The following is an 18,615-nucleotide window of genomic DNA, read 5'->3' on the forward strand; positions in this document are numbered from 1 at the left end:
AGTTAGTGGAATAGTTTCATTTTTAAAGTGAAAGTATTTGACATGAGTGTTTTTGTTTCACTTTTGACACGTAATACTTAAATAGTGGAGGAGATATTATGTTGCCGTGTGCTCGAACTCTGCAAGAAGTTAATAATTTTTTTTGACTAAAACACAACTGGAACCCTAAGTAAGGCATGTGTAAAATTTGAATGAAATTGGTTGCGTAGTTCTCGAGTTTTAGGGATTCACACAGACAGACAGACAGACAGACACACATTCTCATTTTTATATATATAGATATATATATATATATGAATGATAGGATTGCTCCAATATTTCAGGGGTAGTCTGAAGTATCTAAGCAACCAGGGGATAGTTAAATCCATAGGCACATAATCTCCACAATTGACTTGCTTCTTCTTGTGTTTGTTTCTCCATTCTCCACTTAATTATATATATATATATATATATGATGATGATATATATATACTACTAATATTTCTTTTCTAGATACATGACTGAGTCAGCTATAAGAGCTAGGTAATCAACATATAGAAATTTCCATGTATATATGTATATACTTATATATATTTTTATTTGTATTATGTATTTATATTTTTTTATTTTGTGCAGTGTGTGTGATGGTGTGTATTCATTATTACTAACTTTGTGGCTGTTAATGTTTGTCTGTGTGTGTGTCGGTGTGAGTGCATGTAAAACCCCTACGATGGGCAGATAGTAGCTCTTTAGTCTTGGATGATAAGCTATTGAGGAGAAGGATACTCTGAAATTAAACCTGCATTCTCAAAGAGCATCCATTGATGAGGATCTTTACTTAAATTGTATGGTTGTCTTCTTTAGTCCATCCACTCATCTGTCCAATCCAAATTTTTGATTTTCTGCTGAAATTCTACTCTTACTGTTTTATCCTTAAGGAGATTCACATTCAGACATTTAGGGATACCAGTGCCACTTTGTCTACTTTTTTTCTCTTTATGGGTTATGGTTTTGGTACTTAGAGAGTGGGATTGGGTTAGTGTAAGCTCTCTCCTCACTTTAAAAAGTTTCTGGCATCGGTATTGCTTGAGCAAATTTTGCTGAAGTTACACGAGTTCAATGAATGGGGCTGGTCGTAGCCCGAAAAAAGGTTTAAATACAATTATGAGATCCATAAACTATGAAAATGTAAATGGCGAAAAGTGCTTGGGATCCAGAGGTGAACAGGTCTGGCCCAGCAGGTGCCCCAGGGTATCGCAGCCTGGGCTCAGTCGTCATCCTGCCACTGCATGCAGTAACAACAACAGAAAAGTTTCCATGAATATTGGATGCTGGAATGTAAGAACATTATTAGATTCAGAATCAAATAAAAGACACCCAGAGAGAAGGTCTGCTCTTATTGGTAAGGAGATGCAACACTATGCAATGGACATTGTAGCATTATCAGGGACTAGATTTTTTGGTCAAGGTAACTTTACTGAGAAATCCAGTTGCCACACATTTTATTGGAGTGGGAAAGAAGAAAAAGGAAATTGTAAAAAGCAGGTGGTGTTGCTTTTGCTCTGAAAACCTCCTTGGTTGATAAATTAGAGGAATTGCCATACAGTGTAAATGGTAGAATGATATTGCTGAGGTTGCCTTTAAAAAAAGGTCTGTATGTAACACTTGTTAGTGTTTATGCACCAACTATGAATGCAAGTGAAAATGAAAAGCTCTCCTTTTATGATGTGCTGAAAGAAAATATCTGCAAAATTCCACACAAGGAAAAGATTATCATATTGGGAGATTTTAATGCTAAAGTTGGTAAAGATCATGAGACATGGGGTGTGATTGGAAGACACAGGGAGTGGGAAATTGTAATAGCAGTGGCTTACAATTGTTACAGATGTGTTCTGAGCTGAATCTATTTATTATGAGCACAACTTTTCAGCAAAAAGATAAGTTCAAAACTACATGGATGTGCCCCAGTTCAAAACAGTGGCACCTGATAGGCTATATGATAACTAGAAAGCGAAATAAAAGAAATTTCTGTATAGTGTGGGTCATGCGAAGAGCAGAATGTTGGACAGATCATCACTTGGTTCGTGAGAAGATCAAGTTTGCAGTGAAGCCAAAAAGTAGACAAAGTGACACTGGCATTCCTAAATGTTTGAATGTGAATCTCCTTAAGGATAAAACAGTAAGAGTAGAATTTCAGCAGAAAATCGAAAATTTGGATTGGACAGATGAGTGGATGGACTTAAGAAGACAACTATACAATTTAAGTAAAGAAAAAGAAACATCAAGATTGGTTTGATGAAAGTGATGGAAATATTCAACATTTGTTGGAAGAAAAATGAAGGGCATTACATTCATTACTAGCAAATGATTCTGACCAAAATATAGCTTTTTTCAGAGAGATACAAGCAGATGTGCAAAGAAAGATTCGAAGCATACAGAATACTCGGTAGCAGAAAAAAGCAGAAGGAATAGAGGCTGCTTCCAATGTTAAGAACACTAAGTTATTATATACTCTCCTTTGTGAGGTGTATGGGCCATCATGTCCTACTTTGGCTCATGTGAAAAAAAGGAACGGTGTTTTATTGAGGGAGCCCAAAGAAATCTTAAATTAATGGGAGGAATATTTCAATGAACTTCTGAATTGACTATCAGTTGTTGATGGAAAAAGTATTGATATGATTCCACAGAATGTACCCATTGAGTGCTTAGATGACACCCCATCAGTGGAGGAAACAATAAAAGTAGTATCAAAGCTGAATAATGGCAAAGCACCGGGAGTTGATAGTCTGAATGTAGATCTATTTAAGTTTGGTGGGTACTACTTGTTAGAAATGCTGACAGCAGTAATACAGAAGATATGGAAAAGTGAAGTTATGCCTGAAGACTGGAAGGATGCAGTCATGGAAGTTGTGTTCATGGGTAAGGAACAAAAGCATGAATGCAATAACTTGCACGGTATTTGTCTGCTTGCTACAGCCAGCAGAGTATTATCATGAATAATGTTGAACTGGCTGCAGATATATGTGGCTAATGAGATTCTTCCTGAATCACAGAGTGGATTCAGAAATGGTAAGGGTACTGTTGACATGATCTTCTCTGCACAGCAGTTAAAGAAAAGTGTGTGGAACAGCAAATAGGACTTTATCAAGTATTCATTGATCTTACTAAGGCTTTTGACTCTGTCAACTGAACTGCCTTGTGGGAGATCTTGAGGAGACTTGGATGCCCAGTAAAGTTTCTCATTATTCTGAAGCTGTTTCATGATTGTATGGAGGTAAGGATCAGTATTAGTGGAAAGCTGTCGGAGCCTGTCTCTATCATGAATGGGGTAAAACAAGGTGACATACTAGCACCCACTTTCTTCACCCTCTATTTTACTATAGTTTTTCATTTGGCTTTCAAAGGCTCCTATGAAGGCATATATATCAGATATCACACAACAGGAAAAATCTTTAACATCAGAAGAATGTCAGCTAAGTTAAGGACATCTTCAACTCTTATTAGAGACCTCCTCTATGCAGATGACTGTGATATTGTCACTCATACTGAGGAGGAAATGCAAAATCTTATGAATGTAATTTCAGTGGCTTGTGATGCACTTGGCTTAAACATAAGTCTAACCAAAATTGTTGTCATGTTTCAGCCAGCACCAGGAATGCCATACATAGAACCGGGTACCTTCGTGTATGGAAGAAAACTCGCTGTGGTTTCTAAGTTTGTTTACTTAGGGAGCACACTAAATACATCAGTGGATCTTGATGATGAAGTGTCACTACACATTCAGAAAGCCCATTTTGCTTTTGGGAGACTGATTATGGTCTAGACATGGTATTTCCACTTCGACAAAGATCAAGGTATACAATACATGTATCTTAACCTCTTTATTGTATGCTTGCAAAACCTGGACTGTGTATCGTAAGCACTTACAACTTATGGAACGTTTTCATCAACAGTGTCTCAGAAGAATTTTGAGGATCATCTGAAAAATGTTTGTGAGTGACGATGAGGTGCTTGAAAGAGGGAAATGCTTCAGTATTGAAGCTTTGCTATTGCAGTACAGATTGAGATGGAGTGGACACTTAGTCAGAATAACAGAATGGTTAAACAACTTTTTTGCAGAGAATTGGTGACAGGTAAGCATCTGTCCCACAAACCAAAGATGAGGAACAAAGATTATCTGAATAAGATAAATGTTCCAATTGACAACTGGGAAGATTTAGTGCATTGCCAAGAAAAATGGAAAAAAGTTGTATATGTAGGTAAAAATGAATTTGAAAGGAAGAGAATGGAGCATGCAAAGATCAAAAGAAAGATGAGAAGAAGTGACAGGAATGATGTTCTAACAAACATTAATGAATGTGATGATCTTACATGTGATGAGTGTAGAAAGATTTGTCTTAGTAAGGCAGGGCTAAAGAACCATATGAAATCACATATTGCACAACTTCACATTGATTATAGATGGACAGATGATTTTGAATGCATACTCTGTCATAAAGTATGCAGATCAAAAAATTGCTTGAAAAGGCATAGTAAAGTCCATGGAGCTGTAAACTATACAACCACCAAGTTTTCTTGCACTAATTGTCAAAAAGCACACAAGTCTTTGGCAGGCTTCAAAAGCCATATTCATGCAGCTCATCGGTGATATTCTAGGGCATAAAGAAGTCATGCAATGGCTCTACTTGAAATTGCATTGGCAACTATCATATATACTAGCATACCCATGTCGTCAAAAATGCAGACAGTTTTGTTAATGATAGAAAATGGTACATCAACACAATGGGGAAAACCATTGCTAAATGTCAGCAATCTAGTAAATAAATCTACATGCACAGAATTGAAGCATTTGAAGAATCAGATACGGTTGTACCGTCTTTATTGAAAATATCATCCACATAATGTGTGTGTGTGTGTATATACGCATATATATATATATATATATATATATATATATATATATATATATGATAGTTATAAACGAGCATCACTGTCATACAAGCAGTGTTATTCGTTTCCAATATACTATGAGAACATGTCTGGCCATGGGGAAATATTGCCCTATTTGGAAACAGATGAAGATCTGTGACAAGAAGGGCATCTGAAGGTAGAAAATCTGCCTCAAGTAAACATGATCCAACCCATGCAAGCATGGAAAAGCAGTTGGTAGTGATGATGATGATATACACATATAATCTAATTTCAAGTCTCATGAAGCTCATCTTTGCTTTCCCTTCGTTCAAGGTCAATAACTAAAGCATCAGCCAGGTACTGGTGTTGATGGTATCAACTACTCTCCTTGTCTTAAAACTGCTTGACTTTTACTGAAGCAACAAACCATTATTATTATTATTGTTTCATTTACACAAAACAGATTAAAGTGTTGGAAAATAAAATTTCTTAATATGAGGCTACAGCAAGTAACCTTAGATACCAAGAACCTGCCTAAGTATCCTAGCTGTTCCTAGTAGCACTGTTTTTTGGATTGGCACTAAACTAGGTTTTATGCCTATTTCCTTTGTCCATCTGTTCAAATCCTTAGGAATAGTTCCTAATACACCTATAAATACAGGGTTACATTTTACCTGCACTTTCCATAGCCTCAATGTAACTCAATGGCAAGGTCCTAGTACTTTGTTATTTTCTCTATATCTTTCATATTGATTTTCTCATCACTTGAGACTGTGAAGTCAATTATCAGGCACTTTCTTTTCTTTTTACCCACCACTACTAAATCAGGCCTTCTAGCTTTTATTACTCTATCCGTCTAAATGTCAATATCCCTTAACATCTTATATTTCTTACTTTCTAGTACTTTACTAGGTTCATGTTCATACCATTTATCAGTATGGTCAAATCTTAGATTTTTATATAACTCCCAGTAGATTATTCTCCCTAGGCTGTCATGTCTCTTCTTGTATTCTTTCTGTGCCAGCATGATATATTTACTTATTATATGAGTAGCACTTTCCACTTTTGATTTACATAACCTACATTTGGAATCTACCTGGTTTTTTGCTTATCGTGGCTTTTTATCCAATTAGTCCTCAATACTTGATCTTGTGCTGCTACTGGAAAACTATTTGTCTCCTTTTTCAGCCTTTCTGCAAGCATAACCATGTCTCACTATTACTATTTCTTGTAACTATGTTTGGGAATCTACCATGCAGGGCCTTCTCTTGCCAGTCAAATAATCTTTTTTTCAGGTTTTTAATTTCATTTGGCTTTCTAGTTTCCTTATATCCTACTGTTACTCTAGCAGCTCTTAATAAACCTTCTTCACTATTACCTGCATAGAAGGGTATATCTACTCTAGCTAACTCCACACAGTCTTCCACTGATATTAGCCCTCTACCACATTCTTTTCTAAGTAAGTATAATCTTGTTACTCCTGCTCTTGGATGAAATCCTCTATTCATATTGAAATCCTCAGTTCTTCTGTCTAGATTTGCTAATTTAGGTTCTGTTCAGTTTACAAAAGCTGCTGAGTATCTAAGTAATGATACTGCATGGGTATTTACAACTTCACTAGATTTGGACTATTTAGCTTTGACTTCATTAGCTTCCTTGCCCTTCTGATGTACCCTTTCTCAATTTTTGTTTCCAGTTCTATAGTTAGTACTCTATCAGATTCTAATACTCCCAGATACTTATAATCTCTCTTCTTCTTTCAGTGATTTTAATGTCTGGCCATCTGGTAATTGGATGCCTTCACTGCTGATTAGCTGTCTCTTTTTATGCTTAATATTGCACATTTATCAATGTCAGATTCCACACCTATATCTTTGCTGAAAAGTCTTACAGTTTGTATTAAGGAATCTACCTCTTTTTTTATTCCTTCTAAATAGCTTCAGATCATCCATGTAGAGCAAATGGGTAATTTTTCCTTTGCTATTTCTAAACTGATATCCTGCCTTTTCCTTTCTTACTAAACTGAAGGGGATTAAGCATAATACAAATATTAAAGGAGATAATGAGTCTCTTTGGAAAATTCATCGCTTATATTAACTTTCCATACGGCTGTATCACCTTAGTGGAGATCTGCTTTCCATTTCTGCATGTTATAATTAATTAACTCTCTTATGTTTTCTGCAATACTGAATATACTCAATCATTCACTTATCTATGAGTGTGGAATCATGTCAAAGGCTTTCTTATAATTTGCCCGTGCTATTGTTAAATTTTTCTCTCTAGATATGTATAATAGATCATGCATTCCTCTAGCCTTCTTCCTGAAACTTTTCTGTTCTTCTGACAGAAAATTCTGGCTGTCAAGTTGCTCATGAATGCTTTCTGAGAGCAGTCCTGTTTAACAGATTCCACACTAATAGTAAGCAAGTGATTGATCTGTAATTACTAGATATATTGCCCTTGCTTTTGTCTTTCATAAAGAGTACTGTTCTCCTTGTCTCCTCATGTCCTGTCTTCGATCAGCCTAACTCTGGTCTCTCTCTCTCTCTTCCTCTCTCTCAGTTTCATTAACCACTTGCTTCTCCCAACACATTACCTCTGCTCCCCAACCCCACCCTATATAAAATAGCTGATTCATATTTTAATACCCTGCCACACAGAGTAGAAACCAGAAGATGTTAGATAAGCAACCTTTTTTCAACCTAGCACACATCTAAAACCTCTTTTCAGCGCAAGTATAATTACTTCAATAAATCTCTGAGCGAGGTATAAACAGTAGCTGCACGACATCATGAAGTACATTTGCCACTTAAATGTGGCTAACCTTTGAGGGTGGATGCTAATATAGCTTGTAGCCCCAGGAAGACACCTCCAGCTGGCTATTGACACACTTTCTGTGCTCTCTCAGTATTTGCAAAGGGAAGTCATCCTTCCCATCTCCAACCTCACATGATACACACATGTCAATAGCCAGCTGGAGGAGGTGTCTTCCTGGGGCTACAAGCTACAGTAGCATCCACCCTTAAGGGTTAGCTACATTTAAGTGGCAAATATACTTCACAACATCGTGCAGCTACTGTTTGTACCTTGCTCAGAGATTTATTATTGCTTGTTTACACTTTTTCGAGATCAATGACTTTTCGTCACTGGAAAAAGGATATATATATTTGCATTGGGAACCACTTCACATCAACAACTGGTGATTATCCCTCTTCTGCATTCGGCTGCTGTTGCTTAGTGAGTTTATTTGGTTAATGTATTTTTGTTGTTGATTATATGCTGAAATTGTTACATTTGTGTTCTTGTTGGAATCGAACTGTTGACGTCGTTGTAACAGAAATTTTCGCCCTATGGGGCAGAAAATTAATTGCTGCATAACTTGTTGGACTGCTTTTTGTGTTTTTTTCTTTACTTTTTTACCTGTCGCAGGGTAAAAAATTAACTTTTGTCATTGTGACAAAAATAACTACTATTTTTCTGATATTCAAAGGCCATTTGCAAAAGTGGATTTGAATTTGTTGTCGAATGTCAAATTTCTGTTCTCAGAGGAGGATTTCCTGGCCATGAAGGAAAGTAACCAAGTTTGTAACCAGGAAAGAAAGGAAAAGCCAAGTTCTTCTACTGCTGTCGGTGGAAATTTCTGTGAATTGGAGATATCTAAAGAACATTTATTTAAGTTTTGAAACCTTATAAAGAAAAGTGGCAACGAAACCAAACTTCTGCCACCACAGGACATGATACAAAGTTTAACTGTCAGTACAGTAGTATACAAAATATACAACCATAAAGAAAAAAAGAATAATGTCAGTGAAGAATGAGGTTGTAGAGAAGTACCTCACCCCCATATGGGGAAAAATTACCTATGTCTGTCGAAGACCAAGAAACACCACAATTGAGGTGCAATTCGAGAACGTTGAAAGAGCAAAGGAAATATCAACTCAAACTCTAAAAAATGAGGAGATAATGTTGCTTCCGACCTACCTAGACTGGAGAACTGCAAAAATAACAATTGAGTAGTATGCTGGACTTGTTCGGACACTTGCTGGCCTGCGTCTACATGAACTGGCAGCAGAATGGGAGAATTCCCAGCTCTGTGAGTTGGGGAGTGGTGGCACTGATCAGAAAAGACCCAAGCAAGGGGGATCATATTAGTAACTTTAGGCCCATAACTCTACTGAATGTAGAGTTAAAGATTGTGGCCAAGGTGTTAGCAAAAAGGTTGATGCGTGTCGCGGAGAAACTTGTAGGGAGGGCACGAACATGCGCCATCCCAGGCAGGTCAATCCAGGACAATCTTCATTTCTTATGCTACATCTTAGACAGGGTGGGTAATTGTGGGGCATTGGTCCATTTAGACCAAAGTAAAGCTTTCAATAAGGTAGACCACCAGTACATGGCGGCATTCCTTGAGGTGGCTGGGCTAGGCTCGGACTTCCGTGGTTGGATCAAGGCCATTTATGGTGGCATCAAATCCACAGTCCAAGTATATGGTTACCTGTCGGAGCCATTTGAGATCCAGTGCTTGGTTCGTCAAGGGTGCCCTCTGTCTTTGCTTCTGTATGACTCTTGAGCCATTGCTGCAGAGGCTGGAGAGTTTGGTGGGGGCATCCCCAATGAAATTGGATTTGATAAGTGTGTTTCTGCGAATGACGTCACCATCACCGTGTCCAATGTAGCTCAGCTACCTTGTGTAGAGGATGCAATCAAAGGATACGAGGCGGTGGCAGGAGCAAAAGTTAACAAGGACAAGTCCATCAGTTTACAGCTTGGCACCCTGAGTGTCAAGTCGATAATGTCCAGTGTCGTGGGCACTGGACAGATGGTCCTGTTTAGGTGCTTGGAGTTTGGTTTGGTTTGGTCCAGACTCCCAGACAGAGAAAAATTGGAGTGAGGTGGCAGGTAGGGTGGAGGCCCTAGTCCAGACCTGGTCTGGAAGGGCGTCTTCTTGAAAGGGAGGGCGGAGGTGGTGCAGGTGTTTATTGTGTCTGTTATCACCTACTGTCTGACCGTTGTCCTTTGCCCCAATTTGTGGCTATGCAAGTTTGTGCGACTTCTCTTCTGCTTTTTGTGGAAGGGAAAACTGCTTGTGTATGCTGCCAAGAACCGCTAAAGGGTGGGTTAGGGATGCCATGGCTATTGATGTGCAGACATGCACTAAGGCTAAGGCATCTCTAGCTCTACCTGGATGGTGGCCAGGTGTGGAATTCGCTTGCAGGGGAATTCTTTCCATGACCGACCTCCTTGGAGGAATTTACACCCGGTTTGATAAAAAGACAGAATATGACTGAATGGCAAAAGGAGTGCAGGCAGGCACTCGCGCTAATCCACAGGTCGGGCAAGGCCGGCAGCAGAAATACCACCTCTGTATTTTATAAAGGGCTCTATCTCTCTCTTTCGATTACCACTTGCTTCGCCAAGACTTCCTCCACCACCACCACCCTATATAAACTAGTGCACGCACTCAGATTCCCCTACTCAATTTTAATACCTCTGTTGAAGAAATACGAATCTCAGAAGATGCTCAGATAAGAAGTTTTGTCTTTTCAACCTCATTCATCTACTCTTCTATTTCTGCGCAGGTCATAAACCCCTTATTTAGTTCTTTTCATTATTCTGTCTATTTCATTACCATGTCATCACATAAATATAGTTTCAATAGTTTCGTCTTCCCCGTTGTTGCCTTAAGATAGCCTTAGTTCATGCATTTCTTTAACCACAACATATTCATTCATTTGTTCAAGTTTATCACACAGTCACTTATTTCTCTAAGACTTCCTCCACCACCACCACCACCACCACCCTATATAAACTAGCGCATGCACTCGGATTCCCCTACTCAATTTTCTTAATACCACCGCCGAAAGAATACGTATCCAGAAGATGCTCTCGTCTAAATTTGTTAGCTCGCAGTACAAACGCCCTCCCACCCCCTCATCCTGTACCGGAAGTTTCTATCCTCTCTCATCCTTTGGTTGTCTCCCATGAACACTTCTAAAGGCTTTACGCCAACCCCACCCCTACTTAGGGTTTATCTCCTATGTAAGGTTTTGATCATATAGTGCAAAAATATGATGGTGTAGTGTATGCAGGTTGAATTGAAGGGTATTGTTTGTTTATGAATTCTGCCAAATGCGAGCTTTCTTTTCAGGTACATGACGCTGCTGTCCCCCGTCCCAGGGTCTCACGGGACCATACCTCCCACACCCTCGGGGTTGGCACTCTCAATGTTGGCACACTGAGAGGTAGGTCTGATGAGATTGTTGAGATGCTTGTACTGAGATGTATTGATATCTGTTGCCTCCAAGAGGTAAGGTGAAGAGGAGGTTCCGCTAGGTTTTCTGGGCAGGGAACACAGACGGTGTCGGGGGCATGGCTATTCTTCTTGCGGAGAAATGGGTGGATAAGGTAATCAAAGTAGTCAGAGTATGCAACAGAATACTTAAGACTAGATTATTGCTTCATCATGGGTTAGCAACCATTATCTCAGCCTATACCCCTCAGCCAGGACTACCTGATAGACAGAAAAACTGATTTTATGAACTGCTGGAGTTCTGCGATGCAAATGATCTTATAGTTTGCAATACTAACTTCAGGAAACCTGCCAGTCACCTAGTCACCTACCGTTCTGGCTGACATACTAGCCAAATTGACTACATCCTCACCAGAAAAGGGGAAAGAGGGCTGCTTATAAATGCCAAAATCTTCCCAGGCGAAGAATGTACCCCAAAACATAGACTGGTAGTTAGTGACTTCAGGATCAGGGCTAAGTGATTTCCCAGAAGACAACCAGTATGGAGGAGAAGGATCTGGAAGCCTAAAGATCCTGTGAATGGACAGAGATTTAGAGACATATCGCTCAAAGCCTTTGACGAAATATAAGGGGATATAGCTTCACACGATGTAGAAGACAACTGGAGGTTTCTACGGGACAACCTGCTGAAAACCACTGACCAGATCTGTAAATAGTGCAAAGTCTCCTCTCGACCCAAAATAGCATGATGGTGGAACAGTGTTGTTGACAGGGCTATTAGAGAAAAGAAACAGGCTTTGAAGGACTGAAAGAACGGTGGTAGCAGGTAATTGTATCAGACTGCCAGAAGGGAAGCTAGGAGACAGGTTTATTTAGCCAGTGGGGAAGCAGAAAAGAAAAAAATTGCCAATGTTCTGCGCTGTGAGGACCAAAGACTTGAGGTATTTCATGTTGCAAGACAGTGTGTGAGAGAGAATCGTGATGTCGTGGGAGAGAAATGTGTCCGCATGGATGATGGCTCACTTGCACTAAACGAAGCTGCAAAGAGAGAGGTTTGGAGACGCCACTATGAAAGGTTGCTCAATAAAGAAAATGAATGGGAGAAAGAGAGTCTGCTGAATGTCGACCCAAACGAGGGACCAGCTATCTGAGACAGGGAAAGCCCCCCGGCACATCAGGAATCACTGCAGAGGTGCTTAAAATATCTGGCAGTGTAGGCTATAGCCTAGTCATTCATATAGTCAGTCAGGTGATACATGAAGGAGTCATACCCAATGACTGGTATAGCAGCACCATAGTCAACTGCTACAAAGGTAAAAGTGATGCATTAGATACAAATAATTATAGAAGTATCAAGTTGTTAGATCAAGTAATGAAAGTCACGGAGAGGGTCATAGCCCAACTAATTAGGGAGAGAGTCAATTTAGATGAGAAGCAGTTCAGGTTTGTGCCAGGGAAAAGCACCACTGATGCTATATTTCTGGTAAGACTGCTGCATTAGAAATACTTAACCATAGATAAACCTCTATACCTGGCTTTCGTTGACATGGTAAAAGCTTTTAACAGGGTCCCCAATCCCTTATCTGATGGTCAATGCAGAAACGAGGGATAGAAGAATGGTTAGTGAGAACTGTACAAGCCATGTACAAGGATGCTGTCAGTAAGGTGAGGGTTGGCAACGAGTATAGTGAAGAATTCCGGGTAGAGGTAGGGGTTTACCAAGGATCAGTCCTCAGTCCCCTCTTATTCATCATAGTCCCCCAGGCAATAACAGAGGAATTCAGGACAGGATGCTCCTGGGAGCTCCTCTATGCAGATGACCTTGCTCTAATAGCTGAGTCACTACCAAAACTAGAGAAGAAGTTTTAGGTGTGGAAGCAAGGTCTAGAATCAAAGGGCCTTAGAGTCAATCTAGCAAAAACCAAAGTAGGAAGGCAGACAAATCACAAATCTCTTCAGGTAATTGGCCCTGCTCGATCTGTAGAAAAGGCATAGGTAGAAACTCCATAAGATGTACTCAGTGTAAGCTATGAACAGATAAGAGGTGCAGCAATATCAAAGGAAGGCTAACTGGGAAGATAGTTTTTTGTGTGTGACAAATGCTCAGGAACAATAAACACTGAAAATGTGCAGAGAACAACTTTTGCCACATTCCAGGAGAAAAGCTAGAAGTTGTTGATAGCTTCTGTTACCTAGGTGATCAAGTCAGTAGCGGGGGAGGGTGTGCTGTAAGTGTAGCTGCTAGAATAAGAATAGCCTGGGCAAAGTTCTGAGTGCTTCTACCTCTGCTGGTGACAAAGGGCCTCAGAGTAAAAGGTAGACTGTATGACGCATGTGTGTGAACAACCATGCTACATAGCTGTGAAACATGGGCTGTGACTGCTGAGGACATATGTAAGCTTGCAAGAAATGAAGCTAGTATGCTCCACTGTGTGTGTAATGTCAGTGTGCATACATGATAGAGTGTAAGTGCCTTGAGAGAAAAGTTGGACCTAAGAAGCATCAGATGTGGTGTGCAAGAGATGACTGCACTGGTATGATCATATGTTGCATATGGATGAGGACAGTTGTGTGAAAAAGTGTCATACCTTAGCAGCAGAGGGAACCTGTGGAAGAGGAAGACCTGGGATGATGGGGTGAAGCATGACCTTCGAACGTTGGGCCTCACAGAGCGATGACAAGTGACTGAGACCTTTGAAGATATACTGTGCTTGAGACAACCCATCAAGCCAAGTGAAACCATAACTGTTGCCTATGCCAGTGCAGCATAACCAGTACATCTAAGAATACCCTTCAATCATTTGGCAATAAACTGCGAAGACCTGTTGAGTAAAGTGAAGTCATTGTCATTGGCGATGACTGTACCACCTGATTGGCACCCATGTCAGTGGCACATAAAAAAGTACCATTCGAGTGTGGTCCATGCCAGTGCCACCTGACTGGTCCTGTGCTGGTGGCACATAAAAAGTACCATTCAAGTGTGGCTGTTGCCAGAGCTGCCTGATTGGCTCCCTTGCCAGTGGCACATAAAAAGCACCATTCAAGTGTGGTTGATGCCAGTACCGCCTGACTGGCCCTTGTGCCAGTGGAACATAAAAAGCAACCACTACACTCTCAAGAGTGGTTGGTGATAGAAAGAGTATCTATCTGTAGAAATTGCCAGATCAGATTGGAGCCTGGTGCAGCCTTCTGGCTCGCCAGCCCTCAGTCAAACTGTCCAACCCATGCCAGCATGGAAAGCAGGCATTGAACGATGATGATGATGATGAGTACCCATGAACTAAATCTGGTCTTGTGTCCTTCCAGTTTGGCATTTTTCCTGACACTCATTAAAGCAACAGTTAGTCTTAGATCTGACTGCTTCTCACTAACTATTTCTTTCTTACTTTCTTTAACCATGCTGCATCTCCATTATGATTGACTGGCTTATCCCCAAATATTACTCTAGAACTTTCTAGCTTCTTCTGCATTAGATTTCTCACCTTCAGTACTTTCTTCTACACTATTTATTTACCTATAAAATCTCCTTTGGTTTGTCTCAAACAGTCTGTTCTGTTGATACTGATCTATTCTTTTCTGGAAAGCTTATCTGCTATTGCTAGTATATGCTGTTTCAACTCTTCCATAACTATCGTAAATCCTTTCACTTTGACTAAGTATTGTTTCTCATCAGAAGATTCAAATCTTGTGTTTCTTAACTTATTCAGTTTCCAGGCTTCTTCTCTACTCAGATCTTACCTTAATGTCTTCACTTTATTTTCTAATCTCCTTCTCAACATTTGCTCTTTCCTAATCTTTCCTTGAGGAATACCTAATACCTCCTACACAGATCAATGAGTTAGTGTCATCTTTATTTTCAGTATCCTACGGAAATTACTTTTCTAGTCATATCCTTCTATTAGCATCTTTTAAAGTTGGTAATATTTTTCTTTCTTCTTTACTCGTTGCTTCCCACAACTCATCTAAACTCTGATTTTCCTCATTTAAGTCACTTAAGTTTCTGGTGCCAGTTGTTCCTTCTTGATCAGTTGTGCTATTATTATTTTTTCCTTTAGGTTTTTCTTTGGTTTGAACAGTATCTTTTATGTTGTTGTTTGGCTTTTCTACTGCTTAATCTTTCTTTCCCAGTTCTCTTGTGATCTCTTCCACCCCCAATTCTGTCAGCCACTCCCTTTTCCTAATAGCATTAGCTTGATCTACTACTCTCTGCTCTATCATTTTAAACATATCCTTCTCTCTCCAAAGTTTTAACATCTGTTTAGGTTTACTTTCTTTGTTTAGGTTCACTTTCTAAGTAGTACTGCATCACTATCCTATTTTCTTTGCTGGTCCACTTCCTTCTCCTTACTCTATTATCTACTGATGCTGTCTTAAGATAACAGCTGTAGTCAGTTTGCATCTGTACTGAACCACTGCCAAGCGAGAGGCCTTCCCTTAAAGGTTCAGCCTCATTTTCACTGTTACCACCAGAGTTTCTAGGCAAACTCTTGTCTGTCATAAACTGAGGCAATGTAATGTTCATCACCATCATCATCACTATTATTATTTGACATCTGATAGTTTCAAGTAAGTTTTTATTGTACCACTTGATGCACTTTTATGTTACTGAGGTGTGTACAGCATTGTGTCTTTCTGTCATTTGGGGAGTATTGTATTGCATCAAAATGTTTTGTTATGGGATTTGGTTTGAGTCTCTTGTATTAGTGTTTGTATTGTATGTTGGGTGTGTAATGCAGGATGTGTTCTTTTGTTGGGTATCCGGTCTCTATGGCACTTGTTGGGGTTGTTCAATTTATTGGATATTTACTTTATGAGTTTATCCTGTGTGTTTTGGGTACAGTGTTTCCAAGTAAACTGATATCTGACTGTTCAAAGATAGTAGTGACTTCTCTTGAAAGTGGACAAAATTTGGCATTGTGGTGTTATCAGGTACCTGCAGCAAAATAGTTTAGCACCCTAGAACATTCCTGCTGACATGGTTGCTACATTAGGGGATGATGCTCCAGCTTCATCATCAGTGCAAAAGTGGGCAGCTGCATTTAGGAGGAGAAGAGACAGTCTTGAGGAAGACCCAAGGTCTTGATGTCCTGCAGCTGCCACCACTGAGGAAAACATTGATTGTGTTCACCACATGCTGAGGAATGACAAGCAACTGACTATAAATCAAATAGCCAATGCTATCAGCATATCCCATGAGTGTTGACACTATTGTGTGCAGTAACTTTGTCATTACAAAGGTTTCTGTTGAATGGGGTGCCACATCTTCTGACCTAATGAGAAGCACACCAGGCTGATCACACCAGGCTGATCACACCACAGGGAATTCTGACACTGTTTCAGGCAGATCCAGTTGGTTTCCTTGAACAATTCCTAATCCATGATGTTTGGCTTCATCACATTGAGCCAGAGACAAAGAGACAGTCCATGCAGAGGAAACTTCCCTCCTCATCTGCTCCAAAGAAGTCAAGGTCATTTCATCTGCAGGGAAAGTGATGGCTTCAGTTTTTCTTAATAAAAGGCATTGTTTATTGACTATCTTCCAAAAGATCCACACCATCATTGGAGAGCACTATGCCAACTTACTAAGACTGTTATATAAGGCTATCAAAACCAAATGTCCAAGAAAACTTATGAATGGGTCTTGTTACATCAAGGCAATACTCCAGCACAGAAATTCTTGGTTTCAAAGGTTGTTATTCATGACTGTGGCTTTGAACTAACTGGTTGATCACCTTCCCTGTTCGCCTGATTTGGCCCCATCTGGCTATCATCTGTTCCTTTATATAGAAAACATTTGGCTGAGAACCAATGTTGCAATGATGATGATATATCTGTTGTTGATGACTTCTTTGATAAACAGGATGAAAGTTTCTTCATTAATGGTATCCAAGCACTGCAACACCAATGGAAGAAGTGTGTGGATCACGCGGGGGACTATATTGAAAAATAAACCAAATTTGGTCACATTCCATGATAATATCTTGATCAGCCTATGAACTTTTTACTGGTCCTAGTAAGAAATAATATTCACATGCGCACGTGCGAGCATACACACACACACACACACACACACACACACACACACACACACACACACACACACACACACACACACACACACACACACACACACACATCTTAACATTGCACTGTGTTCATGTTGCAAACTAAGATTTTCAAATAATTGTGCTGTTATTTTATATATTAAAATACTCCAAACAAAGGGAGTGAGAGGAGAGATGAGAGAATGAGACATGTAAAGGTTCGGTGATGTCACAAATTTTGCTATATATTTATCTCCTTAATTTCTGTACTTCTTTCAGCCTTCCAACTTTCTCTTGCATGTTTACTTTAATACTATGCAATATAAAGGACATTTTTTGCTTATTTTTGGTAGATACATTTGGAAACCTTGTTAAGTGCAATCCAAGAGAATATCCGATGTACAGCTTCAAATGATCCTGTCGTGGAAATAGCTGGTAACTTAAATTCTTTTTAATATGAAGCCATACATTGAATACAAATGAAATTTTGATAAACAATTTGTATTTACACTTAAAATAAATCAATAGTGTTAAAATATACATAGGTCTCTATTTCAAATTTCCTTGCTTTTCCAGTTGGATATGCCAGGGCTCACATAGTAACACAGTAAAGCTGCTTATATTTATTTGGGTTATAGACCTGGCTCTTGATTGCTTTAGCAATGATCACATTGTTGCAAAACTCAGTCGCAGCAATTTGAGGGGGCCCACAAACATCATACATACCATCCTTCTCACTTTGTTTATTTAAAAAAAAAAACCTCAGACACTAATTGTTTTATTAAAAAAATGTTGCTAAATTTTTCACTAAATGATATCAATGAATTAAGAACTGAAGTTCATACAATTAGCTAAAACCACACACCAGTGACAGCAAAACTTAAAAGAAGGTGCATGTGCATATATTGTTTTGTTTTATGTTTGTTTTCCCATGCTACCTTGGGGTCAAAAAGACTTTTTATTAACTGCAGGGCTTCTAGCTACTTCAAGTTTCATGCTGCGAAAGTGTAGTAACCAGGCTGGCGAAAGTACAGTAATCAGGCTGGCTTATATAGCATACCATGCCCTATCCATTCAGGTTCAGTAAATGTGGCTGCTCCTTAAGAAAATACAAATAAAACAAGAATATAAAAACGAGAGGAAAACTTAAAGTGAAAGTGGATAAGAGTTATGTCCCTTTAATCCTTTGGAAGCTGCATATTTTTAATATAGTGTTTACATGTAAAATAACAGTGTTTAGTGAGAGGTAATTGAAAGTGAAAAAGCCAGAATATGTTTAATCTAGGGAGAATTTTGTGTGGCTTAAGTGAAACGGCACTTTTATTTGGGCAGCAGTTGTAAGAAACTTTCATGGAATGTCTGTTAAAGATTTTCGTATATGTGTCGTTATTGGGGGGGGGGTATCTATTGCTATTGGGGGGATGCTTATTC

The 18,615-nt window shown here is 39.3% G+C and overlaps 1 protein-coding gene across 3 annotated transcripts in view; it reads left to right on the forward strand.

Annotated features, from left to right (window-relative positions):
• The window catches only part of LOC106881831 (mitogen-activated protein kinase kinase kinase 5), a 147,057-nt gene that overhangs the window by 66,647 nt on the left and 61,795 nt on the right, over positions 1-18,615 (forward strand). For all 3 annotated transcript variants that reach the window (XM_052978404.1, XM_052978405.1, XM_052978406.1), the window contains one exon: positions 17,538-17,619. In XM_052978404.1, coding sequence (XP_052834364.1) covers positions 17,538-17,619 — 82 coding nt within the window. The remainder of the gene's footprint in view (positions 1-17,537; positions 17,620-18,615) is intronic.

The sequence above is a fragment of the Octopus bimaculoides genome, chromosome 2, assembly GCF_001194135.2.
Source record: "Octopus bimaculoides isolate UCB-OBI-ISO-001 chromosome 2, ASM119413v2, whole genome shotgun sequence".
Taxonomy (NCBI): Eukaryota; Metazoa; Mollusca; class Cephalopoda; order Octopoda; family Octopodidae; genus Octopus; species Octopus bimaculoides.